This window comes from Equus caballus, chromosome 2 (genome assembly GCF_041296265.1).
Source record: "Equus caballus isolate H_3958 breed thoroughbred chromosome 2, TB-T2T, whole genome shotgun sequence".
Taxonomy (NCBI): domain Eukaryota; kingdom Metazoa; phylum Chordata; class Mammalia; order Perissodactyla; family Equidae; genus Equus; species Equus caballus.
This window is the reverse complement of record NC_091685.1, coordinates 44,304,794-44,325,411: the sequence shown is the minus strand read 5'-3', so window position 1 is coordinate 44,325,411 and position 20,618 is coordinate 44,304,794. Positions and strand designations below refer to the sequence as shown.

Here is a 20,618-nt window from a genome sequence, read left to right as displayed (position 1 = left end):
ACAAGCCGAGGAACGCCAGCAGCCACCAGGAGCTGGAAGAGGCAGGAAGGATCATCCCCTAGAACCTCTGGAGGGAGCAGGGCCCTGCTGACACTGTGAACTGGGACTTCGGGCCTCCAGACTGAGAATAAACATCTATTGTTTTAAGCCCCACAGCCTGTGGGACTTTGTCACAGCAGCCCCAGGAAACTCATACAGGTGGACTCATGGGAACCATCTGGCTCCACAGCCTGGCCCTGAGCTCCCACCTGCTCTCCTCACGAGCAGAGTGATGGGGAGCACCCATGCTGGCCGAGTACTAGTGGCAGCACCCCCTGCTCTCACGGCACCAAAGGAGGCAACACTGAGCTGACCCAGGCCAAGGTGGAAGCGCCCTTCCCATCAACACCAAGACATTTTCTTCAGGTGTAGACTAAACGGCAGCTGGAGCCCAGCAGCCGACCACTCCACCAGGGTGAACGCCCCACCTGGAGAAATGCCCCATCTGGTCCTTGACTGCCCTCCAGGGGCCCAGGCAGGATGCCCCATTAGACACTGAGCCTGGCACAGGGAGCACCCCTCCCATCGCCCCAGGTGGCCCAGGGTCATGGGAAGGCCCACAGGTGGGAGACAGAACTGGCTTCCTATAGGAGTGGAGGGAGGGGGAGGACACCAAGGAGGAGGACAGGGACCATTGGTGCCAGAAGCACCCAGTTTCTCTGTGAGCTCTGCAAGCAAAAAGAGCAGCATCAGTTCCCGTCTGGTTCCCAGTTCTACTATTTTTAAAAATTTGTTCTATATATATCTCGACTGTAGGAAAACGCTGCCTGCAGGGGCAGACGCCGCTAGAGCCTCGGGATGCTTCCCTCTAAGAACTGCCTTTTTCCTCGTAGGTGTGAAAGCAGAGAGCAGCAAGGCTCCACGGAGGAGCCCACCGCACACGTCCTCATCCTCGGGACATGCGGGGACTTGGGAGTTACAGGGGAGGTGTGTGAGTCCTCCTAGGGAAGGAACTAAATCCCTTCATCGGCCAAATGTTCACCCTCGCCGAGCCTCCCGCCTGGGCCCTGGGCACGAACACGATGAAGTCTTCATGCAGAGATCCGTCTGCCCACAGCAAAACCAGGAGAGAAACCAAGGGAGGAGAGGGTGCCAGCAGGGGCCATGAGGGGAGAGGCTAAAACAGAGACGCCGTAGTGTCCGCATCCTCAGGGGCTGTGAGGGGGAGCGGCTGGCCTGGGTGGGGGTGTCCAGAGGTGATGGCAGAGGACTGACTCATCACTGGCACAGTCTTGGCACCTGCCCTTCCTCTGGTTGGGGACTGTGACAAAGGGGACTCCGTGAGGAGCATCCACAGGATCTGAGCCACCTACACACGCATTCCCAGCATGAGTTGAACCTGCGCTGAGAGCCCCCTCCCCACTGGCTTCCCGCTGGCAGACGCACCCTGCCCCCGCTGTTGCTCTCCTGGGACACCTCCCACCACAGTGGGAGACGGCAGTGACGGGCCTCTGCCATCTGCCGGGCGAGCAGCAGAACAGCCCTCCTTACCACGACTGGAGGCACCTCCAGGACCTTGTCCACGTTCTTCAGCGACAGGGGCACATACCACAGCGTGGCCTTATTGGTCAGCTTCTTGGTACCTTCAGAGAAGAAAAGCACGTGAGTGACAGCCTGGGAGGCAGCAGGAGCTGAAACACCGCCACCTCTGGTTCCCGACCCGCAAGGCCTCCCTGAGCCTCAAGGTGAGAGCGTGGGCACGGAGCCTGGGCGAGGCTGTGGCCCCCCGGCACAGAGGTCCTCCACACAATGCTGTCCCTCTCCAGAGGCTGCAAGAAAAGCTTTAGGTCTTAAAGCCCGGGTTTAAGCCCGGGGGGTCTCAGGCCTGCTGGCTTTCTAGCCTTTTCTAAGGCAGAGGACCCGTGCACAGAGGGCACTGACTCCAAGCATGCTCCTCCTTGCAGGTGGTGACAGAGGGGAGTTTGGTCGTTAACACATGCCAGAAGCGTGGATTTGCTGCCAGCTGACTCAGAGCTCCAATCCAGAGAGGGGCTGTGGGCTGCTGACTTCTACTCTGGGCAGAATGGCAGGAAACAGGGCCTTCCTTGGGGCAGAGCCCGCCCTCAGGGCAGAGTGGGGCTGTGAACCACAGGCTCATGGCCCTTTGGTGCCAAAAAGTGCCTGGAGATCACTTGGTCCACATCCCTCACTTGTTCAGGAGGAGCCTGAATCTCAGAGAGGTCCTGGGTTTGCCTAGGATCACACAGCAACTTGGTACCTTTCTGAGTAAAGACCTAGGCCTCCTGGGGCCCAGTAATTTCAGGGAAGTATTTGCAAGGAGCCTTTAAAAAGTTGCCTCTTCAACATGGAAGATTCCCAATGTACAGGAGAACAGCAAAACTGCAGGACAGGGAGAGGACATGGGGAAGGCGAGGGGCAGCCAGGCACCCTCTCCAAAGTCCCTCCAGGATCTCCGTTCTACTAGTCCCCTCCGACCTGCTCTTCCCCAGGTGAACCTGAGGCTGCACTTTCCTAAACCAAGGACCAAGTCAAGCCCCGGGGGGTCAGTCAGAAAGAGGGTGAGGCCCACGGGGGTGGTCCTAGTCCTAAACCCCAGAATGGTCACTATTTGGCCCTGACACAACAGCACCATCAGGACAACAGGCTCCCTGTGCCTGGGAACCACATGCAATAATGTGGGAAAAGATTTTCACTGCACTTGACTGAGTGAATCTGACAACCTGCTTTTGGGAATAAAGATTTCCGGTTTGACTCAGCTAGAGCCAGCCTGACAAGCTGGTTTCCATGGAAACCCCAAGTGGCCCTCCTCTAGACCTAAATGAACACCATGGAGCAAATGAGGCAAAACATGCTAATTGTACTTTCTCCATCATTTAATAAAACCATCAAAAGACAACTGCTGCATTAAAAACATCTATTTTAAAATCTTAGGAGCTCCTAGATATTTTCTGGAGCAATTCGCAGCAATCACGTCCCAGTTAGCTTAATATTTTGACAGTTGTGGGAGATGAATGAGCTGTCTGGAAGGCAAAGGTTTGCTGGTTGTCTGCCTGGGTGTGTGCTCGCTTGGCTGCCTCATGACAGGCAACACAGTCCCCGGTCGAGGGGGACACACAGAATGAGGGACCCCTGCCTCCTGGGGTCGAGACACAGAAACGTCACAAACAGCTTCATGGGACAGCCTTGTCAGGGTGAGTGACCCCGTATGAGTCATCAGCTCACCAATCTCAGTCTCCCCACCTGTCAGAGCTCACTGAGTGCCCGCTGGGCCAGGCACTGCTCCAGGCATTGGGGCAACTGCAGTGGACAAGGTGGCCACGAGCCATGCCCTCACAGGGCTCACATCCTAGTGGACATGTGGGCAGAAAAAGACATCTCAAGACAGGAAGCCCTCTAGAGACGCAGGGTCCCAGAATGAGATGAACAGATCCAAACCTGGAAACATGGAGAAAGGATGACAGAGACAGATGCACAGAAGCGGCAATGAGAGACACAGAGAGGGAGAGAAAATGAGAGTAAGAAAGGCAGTGTCTGGCCTTTCAGCAGGGGCTCCAGGGCAAGATGACCAAGGTGTGTAGCCACAGCCCTCGGGGCTCCAAGTCCCCACGATATGGGGGAGGCCTGAGGCTGGGAAGGAGAACACCAGGGCTGGGAACCTGGCCCCAGCTCGAAAGCCTGAGCAGTGCTGGCCCCTCCCCTGCCTTCTCCAAGCCTCTATTTTCTCACCAGCACAGTGGGATAACACACCTGCCCCACTGTCGCGTGAGCATGAACACCCAAGGCAGGGCTTCTCACTGCCGGTTCTCTCCTTCAAAGGGCAGTTCAGGTGCTGCATGCCCATTCTGAAGGGAAAGAGCAAGGCTGAGGGCTGCAGCAGCTGGGTATGCTCAGAGGAGGTGGAAAGCAGAGGGCTGTCACCTCGCCCACTCCACCCTCTTGCCAACATGGGCTCTGGGCAAAAGTCTCCTGCCTCTCTGTGTCCACTCCTGCTCCCTGCAGTGGGTGGAATCCTTTAGAGTTGAGTTTAAGCATGTCATTCTAGACAAAACCCTCTGTCGGCTTCCCATCTCAGTGCAGAAGCCCAAATCTTCCAGATAAGCTCTGTTCGTTCATGCATTCATCAATTATTGATTCTTCATCTGTTATGAGCCAATGGAAGCTGCCAGGAAGAGGAAGACACAATTCTTTCCCTCGGAAGGTCAGGATCCAGGGTGCGGCTTCTCGACCTCAGCACTGCAGATATTAGAGGCCAGATCACTCTTTGTGATGGAGCTGTCCTGTGCACTGTAGGGTGTGCGGCAGCATCCCTGGCCTCTGCCCACTGGATGCCAGTAGCACTGCCCCAATTGTGACAACCAAAAATGGCCCCTTGAGAACTATCACGCTGGGGATTGAGCCAAAATCCCAAGCATCCCTATGATACAGTTGGAGCATGCTGTGGCTGAGAGACACGCCTTGCACATCTGAGGAGGTGGTGGGTGGGAGTGGGCACCAAGCCCAGAGATGGTGGGAGCCGGGCAGAAGGTCCCACCCAAGGTGCACCAGAGAGCATAGACCAAAGACGCCACAACCTAAAGATGGAGATGCATCCTCCAAGGCACAGGTTTAGGAGGCAAAGGTGAGTCTGGGTTCTCCAGGCCCTTTGAGATTGGCAGTGGTGACCTCAGGAAGGCAGGCCTCTCTGACTGCTCCCACCTCTCCCCCGTCTCCTGGTCTATTCTCTTCAGAGGGGTAGCTCCAAGCTGGTGATGCACTGGCAGATTCGCACAGTCCCTGAGGTTAATACTCAGAGCAGCCCCATGTGGGACCTTCTTACCTCTGAGAAGCAAGAGCCTCCAAATCCGCCCTCAACCAACACGCCTGCAACCTAACACACCCACAACCCAACAGACCCTCAACCCAACATGTCCTCAACCCAACATGCCCTCAACCCAACACACCTGCAACCCAACGCAACCTCAACCCAACAGGCCCTCAGCCAAACACGCCCTAAACCCAACACACCTTCAACTCAACACACCCTCAACCTAACACGCCCACAACCCAACAGGCCCTCAGCCCAACACACACTCAACCCAACAGGCCCTGAGTCCAATGCACTCTCAGCCCAAAAGGCCCTCAACGCAACAGGCAACCCAACACACCCTCAACACAACATACCCTCAGCCTAATGCACCCTCAGCCTAACATGCCTAGTGAGGTGTTTCTTCTCTTTCTCCCATTTCCCGAAGGCCTGATAGAGAGTCAGGTCCCATACGCACCCACTTCAACTAGGACAAATGATGGGAGGTGAGCTCCACTTTTAAAGCCCAAGAAGCCCTTCCTCTCTCCTTGCCTCTCTTCCCCATTTGCACTCTGTTCATTGGGGGTTCCTCTCGGGCGTGGCCTCTGACATGCAAGAAAGGAGGTTTCGACGATGGGAATCTGTGAAGCAGGCCCCTCTTCCCACTTTTGAAGTTGCTGACTCCCTGACAATGGAAAATCACGATGAAAACACAACACTGTTGAAATCACTATCAACAAATAAAGGTGAAGATCAAGAGAAGCTGAGCACAGCAATTTCCCCTCTTCTGTCAGGAGAGGGGAAAGGTTTAACCCCCCCAGCACAGCCCAGGAAAGGAGGTCTGGGCCCAAGGGCCAACCACAGATGGAGGGAAGGATGATCACAGGTGGAGGGAAAGATGACAGGGACTCTAAGCCCCCGAATGTGAGGAGACAGTGCCCAGCCACCCCTTTCTGTGCCACAGCCTGGGACCGGCATCAAAAGGTCCCTCTGATGCCAGGGCTGCCTGCCAAGTGCAGGGCTCAGGCCACACTGAGGCACAGGTGTGCTGGACTGCTACCCCCACCCTAGGCCCTTGCTCAGCTAAATCATTCACTGTGCTGTACCCAGGCCTGCTGAGGTCACCGGAATGTTCCAGATCGATAACTGTGCTCCTGGCCCATGGAGAGAGAAGCCTTGAGTCCCTTACGGAGTCGGAGCACAGCACTCTGCAGGCAGCCACGGCTGAGGAGGGGGAACAGGGAGGAAGGTACAAGACCCAGGCAGCTCCTTCCTCCAGAACCGACTTGGACTCTCCTCTACGTGGGACAATGGGTGGCCTGTGACAGGAGGTGGGCAGCGAGGGGACGAAGGGGTCTGCCTTCTTCAACAGCAGCCCAGTTATAAAAAGCAGTGAGTGCAAGTGCAAATGGAGCCAGACTCCCCTGCAGTGCCCAGTGGGAGGATGAAAGGGGTTTCCATGGTTACCACACCGAGGAAGAGAATATTCAGATCCTGAGTCAAAGGTTTGCCCAGTGAGCTATAGCCCAAGCCTGGTTTGTGGGGCCAGGGAAGCAGGGTAAAGGGCCAGGGCAGGCCTCTCGGGGCAATTCCACTGGGCAAGGAAGGGTGAGGCAGGCAGGGAGAGGTGGCAGAGGGGCAGGAGGCCAGTTTGTGCCCTCTCAGCCCATTCCCCTCCCTCTGCCCCGGACAAGCAGGCCAGAAGGTGGGACAGTGGTTGCACACTCAGGCCCAGAGCCGACAGCCAGGGTTTGAATCCTGCTCTGGAGGTGTAATCTTGGGCTCACTGCTTAACCAGACTGTGCCCCCATTTCCCCATCTGCAAAGCAAGGATGGCAGAAGTATCTGCTCACAGGCGGAGTGGGAATTAAGGGAGGTCATTTGTGGACAGTGTTATTAGGACCAGCCCCTAGAGCAGAGTCAGCCCTTAATCAGTGTGAGCTGGGCTGCTGCCTAATTGTCATTGCTGTCATGGCTGCTGTTCCCAACCAAGCCAACTGGGTGAGGCGCGGAAGTTACCTGTGAGGATGTTTTCGGACATCACGTTGACCTGTACTTCCACGGAGTGCTTGGAGGTGTAGGTGATCCCCGCGCTGACGTGGGCCACCTCGCCAATGCACATGGGTGACAGGAAGTCAGTGCGCTCGACCCGGGCCAGGGCAGCCACGCAGCGCTCCTGCAAAGACCAGAGACGGTCAGCCCGGCTGGCAAGCCCTGACCCTGGAGATGCTCCTCAAAAACTCTTTCTTTCTTTTCCACTGTGAAAGTAATGCAGCTTATTGACACCACACAGTCCTAAATGCAAAACCACAGGAGATGCAGACATGTCCCACAGGACCGCACCAAAGCATTCGATAAAGGTGATTCTCTGAGTGGTGTGATCACAAGTGGCTTTTTTCTATTTTCTAATTTTTCTACAGAAGACATGTAGGACTTACATAATGAAGAGTGAAAAAAAGACATACATACTCATTATGGAAAATTTGGGAAATATAGAAAAGTAGACAGAGGCAGGGAAATCGCTCCTCCCGTCCAAAGACAACAGCAGTTTCTATTTTGGGATCTTTCTTTCCAGGCTTTTTCCCTAAGAATAGGGGTTTTACTGGTTGCTTTGTTTGTTTGACTGGCTCCTTGTTTCACAGTTTGTCTTACATAAAGTTGTGCAAAAGCTAAATATATACTTTCACAATCTGCTTTTTTCCCTCAACAGGAGGAAAAATAACCTGCCTGTGTTACAACAAGCTCTTTGCAATCCCTATTTTTTTCTTTTATTTAAACTTTATCCTTCAAATAGGCAAGGCATTCTCATGACTCAAAATTCACAAGGAACAAAAGCTGTGGCACCAGGTCAGCCGCAGTGACGGGGCCTCCCAGGACCCCCTCCGTAACGGATGGGACACAGCCAGTGGGTACAGCAGCCCCTGAGGACCCAGCTGGGGGCACCCCATAGTCTACTCTAGAGCTCATTCTCTGCTGGAACACGAAGGACTTCCTCACCAGTTTCCATGATTGCCATTTCACAATACTCCATTGCAAAAATATTTTTAATGGTCAGACAGAGTGGAATATTCTTCTATTAGAGATTTAGGTCAACCCCAATTGTTTCCTATAAACAATCTTAAGGTGGCTGTCCTTTTACTCATGTCGTTTTCGGTACTGGGACTGTTTCCTGGGTGGATGACACAAATACTCTCACACATTTCCAAGGTACTTCTCAACAGGACAGCAGTGCCTGACGGGACCTCGGCACCTCCCAGCACCAGCTCTGAGAATCGGCTTATTTCTCATCTGTTCCTCACTGGGTGACACAAAAGACGGCCCTGTGTTTGAGCAGTGGGACTGCGGATCTTCACTGCCAAACAGAGCACCTAGCGCTTTTATGGCTGTCAGACAGCAGTTGTCTATTGTTTAGGTGTCAGAGAGCATGGGTCTGCGACACTCCCTGACTACCCTGGGGTGGGGCGAGGGCGGGAGTCAGGGGTTCACTTTTGAGAGCCTATCTTTCAAGCCCTGTGTCAGCACCAGTATTTGCTTTCCCAGTTAATCTGCACAGCACCCCTTTTGCACCCCAAATTTGCAAGGGTTGGAGATATGAGGCTTGTAGGTGATGGTCAGTTCAAGCCCTGGTGTGTCTGCGCTCTTCCCGCGAGCTGCCTGCTGCCACCTGTGGCAGCATGCAAACTCCCTGACCCACCCCAAACCCACAGGACCTGCCTCTTTGGAGGGACGCCAGGGGACCTCCATCTTCACCCCCTCTCGGTGATTCTCAGGCACACGGCATCAGGGCTTCCGTGACCGTTTCTGCTCCTATGAACATCCCAGAGTCAGGTCTCTGCCAGGCAGGAGACCAGGGTGACTGGGAGACTAAGCGGGCTAAGGAGGCAAACGCAGCGGTGGCTTCCCCACTCTGATTCGCATGGTTTTGTTCCCCTCCCCCCCGCCCCCCAAACAAGTCACCCATTGCCTCTAAAACAACAGGCAGGAATTTCATCCCTAAGTAAATTCACGTGTCTGCAGTGCCACCCACTGGCAGAAAGGCAGCGCTAAGTGGAGCCAAGCAAGAATGAGGGGCCAGGCTCTGGGCCACTTCTCAGAAAGATCCAAGCACTGCTTACAAGAGCAAAAAACAGAACTAACCCAGGTGTCTTTTAAGACAGTGGCTAAATTAGGGGATGGCTATGCCCACACACAGGTGACGCACATGCACACACGCAGTAACATTTTACAAGGAAAGTCGGCTTGCTTCTCACATCTCTGCACGTCCGAGCCTTAGATGGCCCTGAGCCTTCTCCCGGCCACAGAGGCACTCCTGCATCGGCTGACCATGGAGCCAGGCACTGAACTCGGCGCTGGCATTCGAGGGGAGCAAGTCAGAGTGCCTCCCTCCACCTGGGTTCTGCCTGGGGGGATGGATGACAATCAGGAAACAGGGCAATGCCACACGGTGTTGGGTGCTCTGAAGAGGACGGTGCAGCATGTGAGGGGTGGGCAGCTTCAGATGAGGGGGCCAGGCACCTCTCTAGAGAGGGTGCATTTGAGCTGAGACCTGAATGACAAAGTGTCAAGCAGGAGAAGGTGTGCAGGGTGTGGGCACCCGGGGCAGAGGGGCGAGGAGGGCAGACCCCACAGGGGAGCTGGAGCTGGGCTGCGCGCCAGGGGGATGAAGCAGGAACGCGGGAAAAGAGGTGAACAGGGCCTGTAGGGCCAGGTGAGGAGTGGGCCAGGGCCTCTCTGGGAGGGGCAGGGGAGACACAATCGCAGACTCGCTCACTTTTTAGGCCACACATTTCAGAGTTGCACGTATTTTTAGCAGGGGCATTTGTTTTTCCTTCCAGAATCCAGAACACAGAAGGAAGGACTTGAGGCAGGAGGATACAGAGCTCCTCTCCCTGCTGTCCTGACGGATGCTCTTCACACAGACCTGCCAGAAGCCTTCAGGCCTGGCACAGGGACGCCTGGGGACTGCCTCCTGCTTGCTCTTCCCAGGCTGGAGGCCACTTGCGAATCTTAAGCTTGGTTCTCTCTGGGCTTAAAATACTAAAGGAGGGGCCAGCCCCGTGGCCAAGTGGTTAAGCTCACGCGCTCCGCTTCGGTGGCCCAGGGTTTCGTCGGTTCGGATCCTGGGCGCAGACATGGCACCGCTCATCAGGCCACGTTGAGGCAGCGTCCCATATACCACAACTAGAAGGACCCACAACTGAAAAATATAACAACCATGTTCTGGGGGGATTTGGGGAGAAAAAGCAGAAAGAAAAGAAAAGATTGGCAATAGTTGTTAGCTCAGGTGCCAATCTTTAAAAAAAATACTAAAGGAAAGATTGTTTACTGGGCAGCCCCTCAGGAGTCTCACTACACTCTCATTTCATTATGACATGACCCTGTGAGAGAAGCTTTTGCTGTGACTGTGGATCCAGCTTGGGTGCAGGTGGCACAGGCTGGGACCCAGGGTGGCTCCAACTCGACTCTGAGCTGCTGTTTCCCGGGGTCTAGCAGGGCATTGGGCCCACCTCAGGAGTTCCATAAAGACTGGCGTGATCCAAAAACTCAAAATGTGGACTGACGAATATTTGCACTCAGTATGAGGATCTCTGAGCTGTAGGCATCTCTGGCTCCCAGGTGCCTCAGACACACCCCACAATTCCCTGCTTCTGGGGCTGAATGGGAGGAGCAGCCCCACACTGAGAAGCATCCAGGTGTATTCGGATTAGCATCTACCCCAAGAAGCGCCCTCTGCCATGCTCCCAAAGGTGGCTCTCACGGCACTGCCTGTTGGGCACAGGTGTCCGGGAAAACCATGGGGGCTGGGCTCCTGAGCAGCCACAGGCTTCAAGCCAGGACAGCAGCCCCAGAAGCAGAGCCAGAAAGTACAGCGCTGGGCCCTGGGCTCAAATCTCGACTCTGCCACTTACTAGCTCTTGACCTTGGGTAGTAACTTCCCTGCTCCATGTGTCAGTCTCTTTCTAAAATACAGATAAGAAATGGTACCAGTGGACTGCCGCCAGGATTCGAGGGGACAATGCATAGAGAGGAGAGGGCTGAGACACCCCTCTCCCACAGATGTGGGTATTAGATCAGTAATCAAATGGGTCCAGAAAGGGTTAGCTCCGATTACTGTTATTATTTGAGCCGCAACTGCCCCTACACTGACTCAGGCCACCCTTGGCTGATGCCAGCTTAGAAGATGCAGTTTCGTGGGACTTTTGGAAAGCCCAATAACTTTTCTAGGCCTCCGTTTCCTCACCTGCAAAGTGTGGCTAAGGAGACGGTTGGAAAGACTGCCCAGGTCAGGAAAGCCAAGCACTCAGCATGGTCCCTGGAGCATCCTAAGCGCGCATTAAACAGAAGCTCTCCACAGGAGGACAATTCCAGACACACACTTCTGGCAATCAGCAGAGGGCTAATGGGAGCCTGCTATGTTCCAGGCCTTGGTCCAGATGCTAAGCATCCAGCAGGGGACCAAAAGGCAAAAGTTCTGCCCTCATGGATCTTACACTCTAGTGGGAGAAGAAGCCCAAATATAAATGAGCAAAACACACAGTGTACCAGAAGTGATAGTGCTGTGGAAAACAACAGCTGGCAGCAGTGAGGGAGCTGGTCATCAGGGAAGGCCTGAGTGGGGTCGTATTTATGCAGAGACTGGAAGGAGGTGAGGATAAGTCACGTGGATATCCAGGGAAAGAACGGCCAAGGGAGACAGAAGAGTCAGTCCAAAGGCCCTGGGGCAGGAACATCATCAGCCAGTTCAAACAGCAGCAGGAGAGCTGGTGTGGCCCAAGGGAGTGTTGAGGGGAGGGAGTAGCAGATGAAGACTTGGAGCTGGGGACAACAAGTGAGGCAGTCACAGGGACTTGTGTGGACTTGGGCTTTTACCCTGCGAGAGACGGGAGTCACACTCACGGAGTGATGTGCTCTGACTTCATTTTAAAGGATCTTTCCGGCTGCTGTTAGAGAAGAGACAAGGTGGGCAGGGATAAGCAGGGAGACCTGTTAGGAGGCTGTTTAGGCAATTCAGGTGAGAAGTCACGATGGCTTGGACCGGATGATGGTAAAGCTGGTGAGTGGCGCTCAGATTTGGAATTATCCAGAAGGTGGAGCCAATAGGATTGGATGCCCGTGTCCACGGATGCAACAGGAAGAGCAGGGTCAGTGGAGGCACTAGGTTTTGAGCCTGAGTAACTTGGGGCCAGGGAGGTCATTTACGGAGAAGGAGACTGCACGAGAAGCGGCCTGGGGGCAGGTCCAGACTGTCTTTTTGGGCCGTCAAGGTGGAAGGGCCAATTAAGGATCCAGGTGGAGTCAGCTAAGAGGCCCTAGCTGAAGACAGAACCGCGGGGCTACACTGTGCTATTAAAGCCACACACTGGATGACGCCACAAGGGGCAGGTGGATGGGGGTGCCCCCTGCCCTACCCAGAGCCCCAGCAAGGCCCCTCAGAGGCCAGCATCAGCTCCCAGCCCAGTATCCAGCCACCTAGAGCTCACAACCCCTCTCCTGAGCCTGAACTTCCAGAAGGTTACCCTGGGACCACCAGCCCAGAGGTATCTCCAAGCCAACGGGTGAAACCTGAAGCTCCTGCACCCCCAGGCTCACTCCGGGGAAGCAGTGAGGAAGAGCAGGGGCTCAGAGCACAGGTTCAAGGCCTGGATTCATGGCCCAAACCTCCACCTGCCTCCCTATGTAACCTTGGGCAAGTATGCACCCTCTCTGTGCCTCAGTTTTCTCATCTGTGCACAGGGACTAATAAAAACAGCCACCTCTGCCTGTGAGGGGTGTCACGAGGACACGAGCTAAAGCTCTCCAGAGCTCTGTGCCCTGAGTGCTCACCACATGCTGGCAGCTCCTCGGGGAGCGTCCCCACCCGGCTCCCATGCCCCTCCTCCTCCCTCACTCCCCAGTCCTGGGGCTTCTCCTTCCCAATGTCCAGCCTCTCTCACCAGGCCTGCCTTGGACTCTGTCTCTCTCAGAGGGTCTCCCCGGGGCTTGGCCCCAACCAGCCAGCCCCGTCCTCCCACCACCACAGCGCTGTCTGACAGTGGCCAGGTTGACCCCAGAACTCCAAGGGCACCCCAATAGATCCAAATTCCTGTGAGGCTGGCGAGCCCCCCTTCACAGCAAGGGCCCAGCCCAGCCCCCCAGTCTCTCCCCGTGTGGAGGGCCCCACACCCACACCCACCCAGCACACTCACCCCGGCTTGGCTCGCTCTATACACACATGCATGCACACACACTACGCCGGTGTGGAATCTTCCTCTCGCAGCACCGCAGGCGGCTAGCGAGGCCACAGGTTCAGAGGGCGCAGCGCCCTGCAGCACTGCTTCTGTGCCAGCCCCAAGATGCCCGCTGCTGCACAAGACAGATCCTCCCCACCCCAAACCCGAGGGCAGGCTTCCCTCCTGCAGGCAGGCCTTCAGAGAAATGGCAGGGGCACGGCAGGGGATGATAAGCTGAATGCCCTGCAGCTGCCCTGAAATCCTAAATCCAGAAGGCCTGGCCCTCGTCACCAGAAGCAGGTGGAGAGCTGGCACCTCCGAGGGCGCTCGTGCAGGGCCTGTTGGGCTTCACAGCCAGGAAGCCGTGGAGGCAAGCGCGCCAGCGCTTGCCCACAGCCACCTGGGGGTAGCCTGGGGAGGGACCTAGGTCCTGGATGGTCTGACACCCATGATAAACTACTACCCACGCAGCAGGGATCCGTGAGGGCTGGGCTCCCAGGGCGTTCAAGAAGCTAAGACTCTTCCAGAATGGAGGGGGAGGTGCTGAAAAGGCGGCTCTGTCAGCTGAGTCTCAGTCTCTGGTGGTCCCCACCCCTCCTCGGTGGGCCCGAAACCAAGCGCCATTCCAAGGGATCTCCCATCCAGGACCGATTGTGCCAGAGATTCCAGAAGCCCCCAAGGCCCGGGGCCAAGGGAGGGGGAGGCTCCAGGCCTGGGCGCCATCCAAACTCCTTTCCTGACCCAACAGTGGTACACACTGCACACAGGGGCGCCAGGCCTCCTGGGGACTGGAACCTTCCGCGTGATCTCAGCTAGGCTGGGGGAGGGGTCCGCAGGCGCTTACCCCATTCTGACTGTTACAGTGCCGGGTGCTGATGATGGCCCCCGCCTCCTCGATCATCTTCAGGATGGTTCCCCCATGGACGTTGCCGGCCACGTTGGCATCGTCTGGCCGCATGATCCTAGGCAGAGGAGAGAGAAGGAGCAGGATGAAGCCTCTGGGAAGGATGTCACTCGTGAACAGTGACAACCTGGGGAGAGGAGAAGGTGTTCCAAAGGGCTTGATGGCTCCCAGAGAAGGGAAAAGAACTTTCCACATGTTGGACAGGGTGGGGTGCTGACCTGACAGGCCAGACAAGGGGCTTCAGGGTCGTGTTTCCACAGGAGAGAGGAGGACAGAGAGGGGGCCTTTCCCCTGAAGCCCAGGCACCCACCCGCCCTTGGCGGGGAAGGGGTGATAGCAGGGACCTTTGGCAAAAGCAGTGAGGCAGCGGCACGGCTTGGAGGTTCCCTGAATGGCTGCCTCTTCAGGTCCCCAGGCCCACCAACGACCAGCAGGGCTGAATGAGCACAAGGACACAGGCTGTGACCCCTTGGATGATGGACAAATTCCCAGGACCACCACCTCGGTTGGGAGTCCCAGGGGAGTGGCTGTTCTGAGAACTGGAAACGTGCCACAGCTTTGAGAAGCCGGTAGCAGGTGAAGGCCCGCTCAGCGCCTGCCCCTGGCCTGCTGAGCTCCTCAGGGGCACCCGAGGGGCCTGATTCCCTGATGCTGAGAGCTTGGAGCTCCCTAAGGGCAGGGAGAACTGAAACACAGCCCATTTCCCCAAAGAGGAAAAACCGCATCCTTGCCGTGGGCAGCCGGCAGCAGAGAAGCTCCATGAAACCCCTGGAATCCCAGCCAGCCAGCCTGGTGCTCCTACTGTGGGCAACGCCAGCCAGCTTGGCACCTTCCCAGACAACCGTCTGGCTAGTGAAATCTGCCTGCAACGGCCTCAGGCTTGGAGACAGGTGTCACGGTTCCAGCGTGCCCGGCACCCACCTGCGGATCCCCCAGCCTGCTCCTGCCCCACTGGCTAGTGTGGCCCCCAGGACCAGCACCCCTCCACTCTGGGCCACAAAGCAGCCTCCGGGTCTAGCATTTCCTAACGGCTCCTTTCACAGCTCCGAGGATAAGCCAGACTCAGGAATCGTTCCTGCTCCCATTCTTACTAGCTGGATGGCCTGGGCAAGCTGTCAAAACTCTCATTCCTCCACTTCCTTGTCTGTAAAATGGGCACAATAATAGTACTGCCGCCCTGGCCCATGGGAGGACTGACTCACACGAGATAATGCCGATAAAAGCCCAACAGTGCCTGGCACACAGCCAATCAGATACTTGTTCATCAGTAGCATCTTCCCTCCTCTGTAAGCAGTCAGCCAACCTACTGCAGGAAGGTTAGAAGTGCCAGGAAAGAGCTGTGAGATGCCATTTCTGAGAGCAAAGGAGTACTGACATCCTGGGGTGACTGACAGCCGTCTGTACCATCCCCATCCCCAAACATCACCCCTTCATTCCGGGGGACGTCTGGCTACAAGAATCACAGCCACGCAGGCCACTGGCTTCTCACCCTGCATCAGCTGCTCAGGGGCAACAGGCAGCGACCCAGGCAGTGACCCCAGAGCACAGGAAAGAAGCTTCACTTGGCTTCTCAAATGTTCACGTGAAAATATTTTTGAATCAACTCAAAATGGATTAAAGACTTGAACGTGAGACCTAACCCCATAAAACTCATAGAAGAAAACATAGGCGGCAAGCCCCCTGACATCAGTCTTGGCAAAGACTTTTTGGATTTGACCCCAAAAGCAAAGGCAACAGAAGCAAAAATAAACAAATGGGACTACATTAAACTAAAAAGTGTCTAAACAGCAAAGGAAACCATCAACAAAATGAAAAGGCAACCTACTGAATGGGAGAAAATATTTGCAAATCATATATCTGATAAGGCATCAATATCCAAAATATATGAAGAACTCCCACAACTCAACAGCAAACAAACAAATAATTCAATGTAAAAATGGGCAGAGGAACTGAACAGACATTGTTCCAAAGAAGACATGCAGATGGCCAACAGGGACATGAAAAGGTGCTTAACATGACTAGTCATCAGTAAATGCAAATCAAAACCATAATGAGATATCACCTCACACCTGTCACAATGGCTGTTATCAAAAAGACAAGAGATGACGTGTTGGCAAAGAAAAGGGAAAAGGGATCCCTTGTGCACTGTTGGTAGGAATGGAAATTGGTGCAGCCACCATGGAAAACAGTACGGGGTTCCTCAAAAAGTTAAAAATAGAACTACTACATGATCCAGCAATTCCACTTCTGCATATATATCCAAAGGAAATGAGATAGCTCCGCCTCCATGTTCACTGCAGTATTATTCACAATAGCCAAGATATGGAAGCAACCTAAGCATCCATCCACAGATAAATGGATTAAAAAAACGTGTACATAAACAATGGAATATTATTCAGCCATAAGAAAGAAGGAAATCCTGCCATTTGCAACAATATGGATGGACCTTGAGGGTGCTATGCTAAGTGAAATAAGTCAAATAGAGAAAGATAAGTACTTTATGATCTCACTTATACATGGAATCTAAAAAACCCAAACTCAGATACAGAAAACAGATTGGTGGTTGCCAGAGATGGCGGGTGGGAGTGGGAGAAATGGGTGAAGGGGGTCAAAAGGTACAAACTTCCAGGTATAAAATAAATAAGTCCTGGGGATGTAACGTACAGCATGGTGACTAAAGTTAACAATCTCGTATCATATATTTGAAAGCTCGAAGACAGTAGATCTTAAAAATTCTCATCCCAAGATAAATTTAACCAAGGAAGTGAAAGATCTATACAACAAAAACTACAAGACCCTCTTGAAAGAAATGGACGACAACATAAGGAGATGGAAAGACATTCCATGCACATGGATTGGAAGAATAAACATAGTTAAAATGTCCATTCTACCTAAAGCAATCTACAGATTCAACGCTATCCCAATCAGAATTCCAATGTCATTCTTTACAGAAATTGAACAAAGAATCCTAAAATTCATATGGGGCAACAAAAGACCCCGAATTGCTAAAGCAATCCTGAGAAAGAAGAACAAAGCTGGAGGCATCACAATCCCTGACTTCAAAACATACTACAAAGCTACAGTAATCAAAACAGCATGGTACTGGTACAAAAACAGATGCACAGATCAATGGAACAGAATTGAAAGCCCAGAAATAAAAGCACACATCTATGGACAGCTTATCTTTGACAAAGGAGCTGAGGGCCTACAATGGAGGAAAGAAAGTCTCCTCAACAAATGGTGCTCGGAAAACTGGACAGCCACATGTAAAAGAATGAAAATCAACTATTCTTTTTCACCATTTACTATAATAAACTCAAAATGGATCAAAGACCTAAAGATTAGGCCTGAAACAATAAGTCTTCTAGAAGAGAATATTGGCAGTACACTCTTTGACATCAGCTTCAAAAGAATCTTTTCGGACACCATAACCCCTCACATGAGGGAAACAATAGAAAGAATAAACAAATGGGACTTCATGAGACTAAAGAGCTTCTTCAAGGCAAGGGAAAACAGGATTGAAACAAAAAAACAGCCCACTAATTGGGAAAAAATATTCACAAGTTATTTATCCGACAAAGGGTTAATCTCCATAATATACAAAGAACTCACACAACTCAACAACAAAAAATCAAACAACCCAATTACAAAATGGGCAGGGGACATGAACAGACATTTCTCCAAAGAAGATACACGGATGGCCAATAGACACATGAAAAGATGCTCATCATCACTAATCATCAGGGAAATGCAAATGAAAACTACACTAAGATATCACCTTACACCTGTTAGAATGGCAAAAATATCCAAAACCAAGAGTGACAAATGTTGGAGAGGCTGTGGAGGAAAGGGAACCCTCATACACTGTTGGTGGGAATGCAAACTGGTGCAGCCACTATGGAAAACAGTATGGAGATTCCTCAAAAAGTTAAGAATAGAAATACCTTATGACCCAGCCATCCCACTACTGGGTATCTATCCTAAGAACCTGAAATTAGCAATTCCAAAAGTTCCATGCACCCCTATGTTCATCGCAGCATTATTCACAATAGCCAAGTCATGGAACCAACCTCAGTGCCCAGTAACTGATGACTGGATAAAGAAGATGTGGTATATGTATACAATGGAATACTACTCAGCCATAAAAAAGGACAAAGTCGTCCCATTCACAACATCATGGACAGACCTTGAGGGTATTATGCTGAGTGAAATAAGCCAGACAGAGAAGGACGAACTCTGTATGACTCCACTCATAGGTGGTAGTTAACATATGGACAAAGAGAACTGATCGGTGGTTGCCAGGGGAAAGGGGGGTGGGGGTAGGGCACTAGGGGTGAAGTGGTGTACCTACAACATGACTAATGATGATGTACAACTGTAACTTCACAAGGATGTTAACTTTCATAACTTTAATAAAAAAAATAGGCAAGATTAAAAAAAAAATTTCTCATCCCAAGAAAGAAAACTGTAACTATGTGAAGGATGGATGTTAACTAAGTTTACTGTGGTAATCATTTGGCAAGATATACATATATCATATCACCATGTTGTACACCTAAAACTAATAAACGTCACAAGTCAGTTATATCTCAACAAAACCAGAAAAATTAAATAAAATAATTAAAAATTTAAAAAACACATTTTTGAGTCTTAAAAATTCAAACTTATACTATTGTTTTGGGTTATTAAGTTTGAGTTACAAGGTAGCCAATTTAAATAACAAAACTACTGTATCAACCTCTTTCCTTTGTATTTGCTTTCAATTTAGTAAAGAAGGGCGGATGGGCCATTCCACGCACAGGCCTGCCCTCCTGTGTGCACAGGTGCCCTGCGGAGGCTGCCATGGGGCAGGGGCTGGACACGGAGAGTAGAGCCCCTGGGTTTCACAGGGTGAGGAGACTTTCCTAGGAGCACCAGAGCTACCTCTGGGGGAGCCGGGTTTACCCCTCGCTCTGCCTGTCTGTAAAGTAAGGCTGTCCAGGTCAGGCTGGCTTGCAGAAATGCAGCAAGGCTGGGGGAGAAGTGCAGACAGAGGGCCCAGGGGGACAAGGAAGTGCTTACATCCGGAGTGGCACTGAGGAAGGAAGTGATAAGGAGGCAGCCTTTGAGACAGCAGAACAGGGGACAGTGCCTGAGGCCTGAGGCAAAGCCTGGAGCCATCCTGCAACACTGGGAATTCCCAGGGACTGCACCATCAACATCCTACTGCCCTGGGGACCCTGGGCACTTGGGAGTAAATGCCAGGAGCTCCACACCGCAGGCTCTTCAGCCGGAAAGCTCACTGGGATGCTGGCCAAGCCCCACCCGTCCTGGTCACCCTGGGTCCTGCACCAAGGACTGTCCTATCTCCCCAGGCCAGCTGGTGCACAGTACAGGCACAAACCTACCCCCCAGGACCTGATCCTGACTGAGCACTCTAGTTACCGCAGATGCAGGTGGGCCAGAGCCCAGCTCACGCAGCCCTTCCCAGTGGTCCAATCAGCAGCCTTCCCCAAAGCTCCACCTCGGATTCCTCGCCACGCCCCTCACCGCCAGCTGACTACAGGGCCATGTGGAAATTTGAGGGCAGGATGCCAAGGCTTCTGCATTTTCAAGAGAAGCTGGAGATCCAGAGTTTAATGCGAAATCTCCTGATACTTGAATGGGAGCAGCGCCTAAGTAAAATGTGTTTCAATACCACACAGGCCAGCTCAGGCGGGGAGAACAGGTGGCGAGCCTAACCCAGTCCTGCATGGACCGTTTGCGACCCATTCTCTCCCCAACCTCTCTCCCCACCTCCATCCAGGCCCACCTGCACTTCCTCCCCCTCCTCGGACCAGAAACTTCAGGGAAAGGCGGAAGGTCACCCAGGAACCCTTCCTGCATCCCCCAGTGTCCTCCTAGGTCCTCTCAGCTGACCAGCAGTGTTGCTGCGTTCCCTCACCAGGCCCACATCCTCCACTCTCCCTGCCCTCCCAGCCAAGCAGCGGCTGACTGACTCTTATCTGGAATGTCACTGTGTCACCCTCCCCTTCTATTCCAGCTGCTCCTGCCCCAGACCACAGGATGAAGAGGCCAGGCGGGGGCCCAAGGCTCACCAAAGTGGACACTCGCCCCCACTTGCCCTCTGGCGCAGACGCCAGGCTGCTGACAAGAGCTCTCACGAGGCCAGGCAAACACAGTTCAAGGGGTCACTCCCAGAAGGAGTGGCCACTCCACTTGGACTCTGGGAATACTTCAGAGAAGAACTGACACCTGGGCCCAGTCCTGGAAAGCTAGCAAGGCTGATCCTGAGGGCAGGGGGCAGGGAAATGTTCCAGGGAAGGGGGGCATCTCAGAGGAGGGCCCCAAGGCCAGGAGAGCTCGGTGAGTCTAGAAACAGAAGGCAATCCTCCAAAGCTGGCCAGTGGCCCATGAGGGGCAGAGAAGAGATGGGCTGGAGGATACAGCCAGGAGCTTGTCACACAGGCCCGGGGCTAGAGACACAATCTGGGCTTGTCCTCAGGGCTGGGGCAGCCTCGGGAGACACTGGAGCAGGGCTGGCATGCGGGGAAGTCACTCTCAGGCTCGGGGTGGAGAGCAGGCTTCTAGACTTGTCTTTTGCCTGCCAGACCTAACTCACAGCTTAGCCCACTGCCCCAAGAGCTACCTTCTTCAGCAGAAATCTAGTCGACACTCCCCTGCTCGACCCTCCAGGGCCCCTCCAATCCGCAGAATAAAGATTCAACTCCCTAGGGAGGCA

At 53.5% G+C, this 20,618-nt stretch overlaps 1 protein-coding gene across 4 annotated transcripts in view; it reads right to left on the bottom strand.

The window, feature by feature from the left end:
* The window catches only part of ACOT7 (acyl-CoA thioesterase 7), a 116,904-nt gene that overhangs the window by 62,382 nt on the left and 33,904 nt on the right, over nt 1-20,618 (bottom strand). For all 4 annotated transcript variants that reach the window (XM_023635891.2, XM_070254077.1, XM_070254080.1 and 1 more), the window contains 3 exons: nt 13,838-13,955; nt 6,803-6,959; nt 1,531-1,622 (listed from right to left, as the gene is read on the bottom strand). In XM_023635891.2, coding sequence (XP_023491659.1) covers nt 1,531-1,622; nt 6,803-6,959; nt 13,838-13,955 — 367 coding nt within the window. The remainder of the gene's footprint in view (nt 1-1,530; nt 1,623-6,802; nt 6,960-13,837; nt 13,956-20,618) is intronic.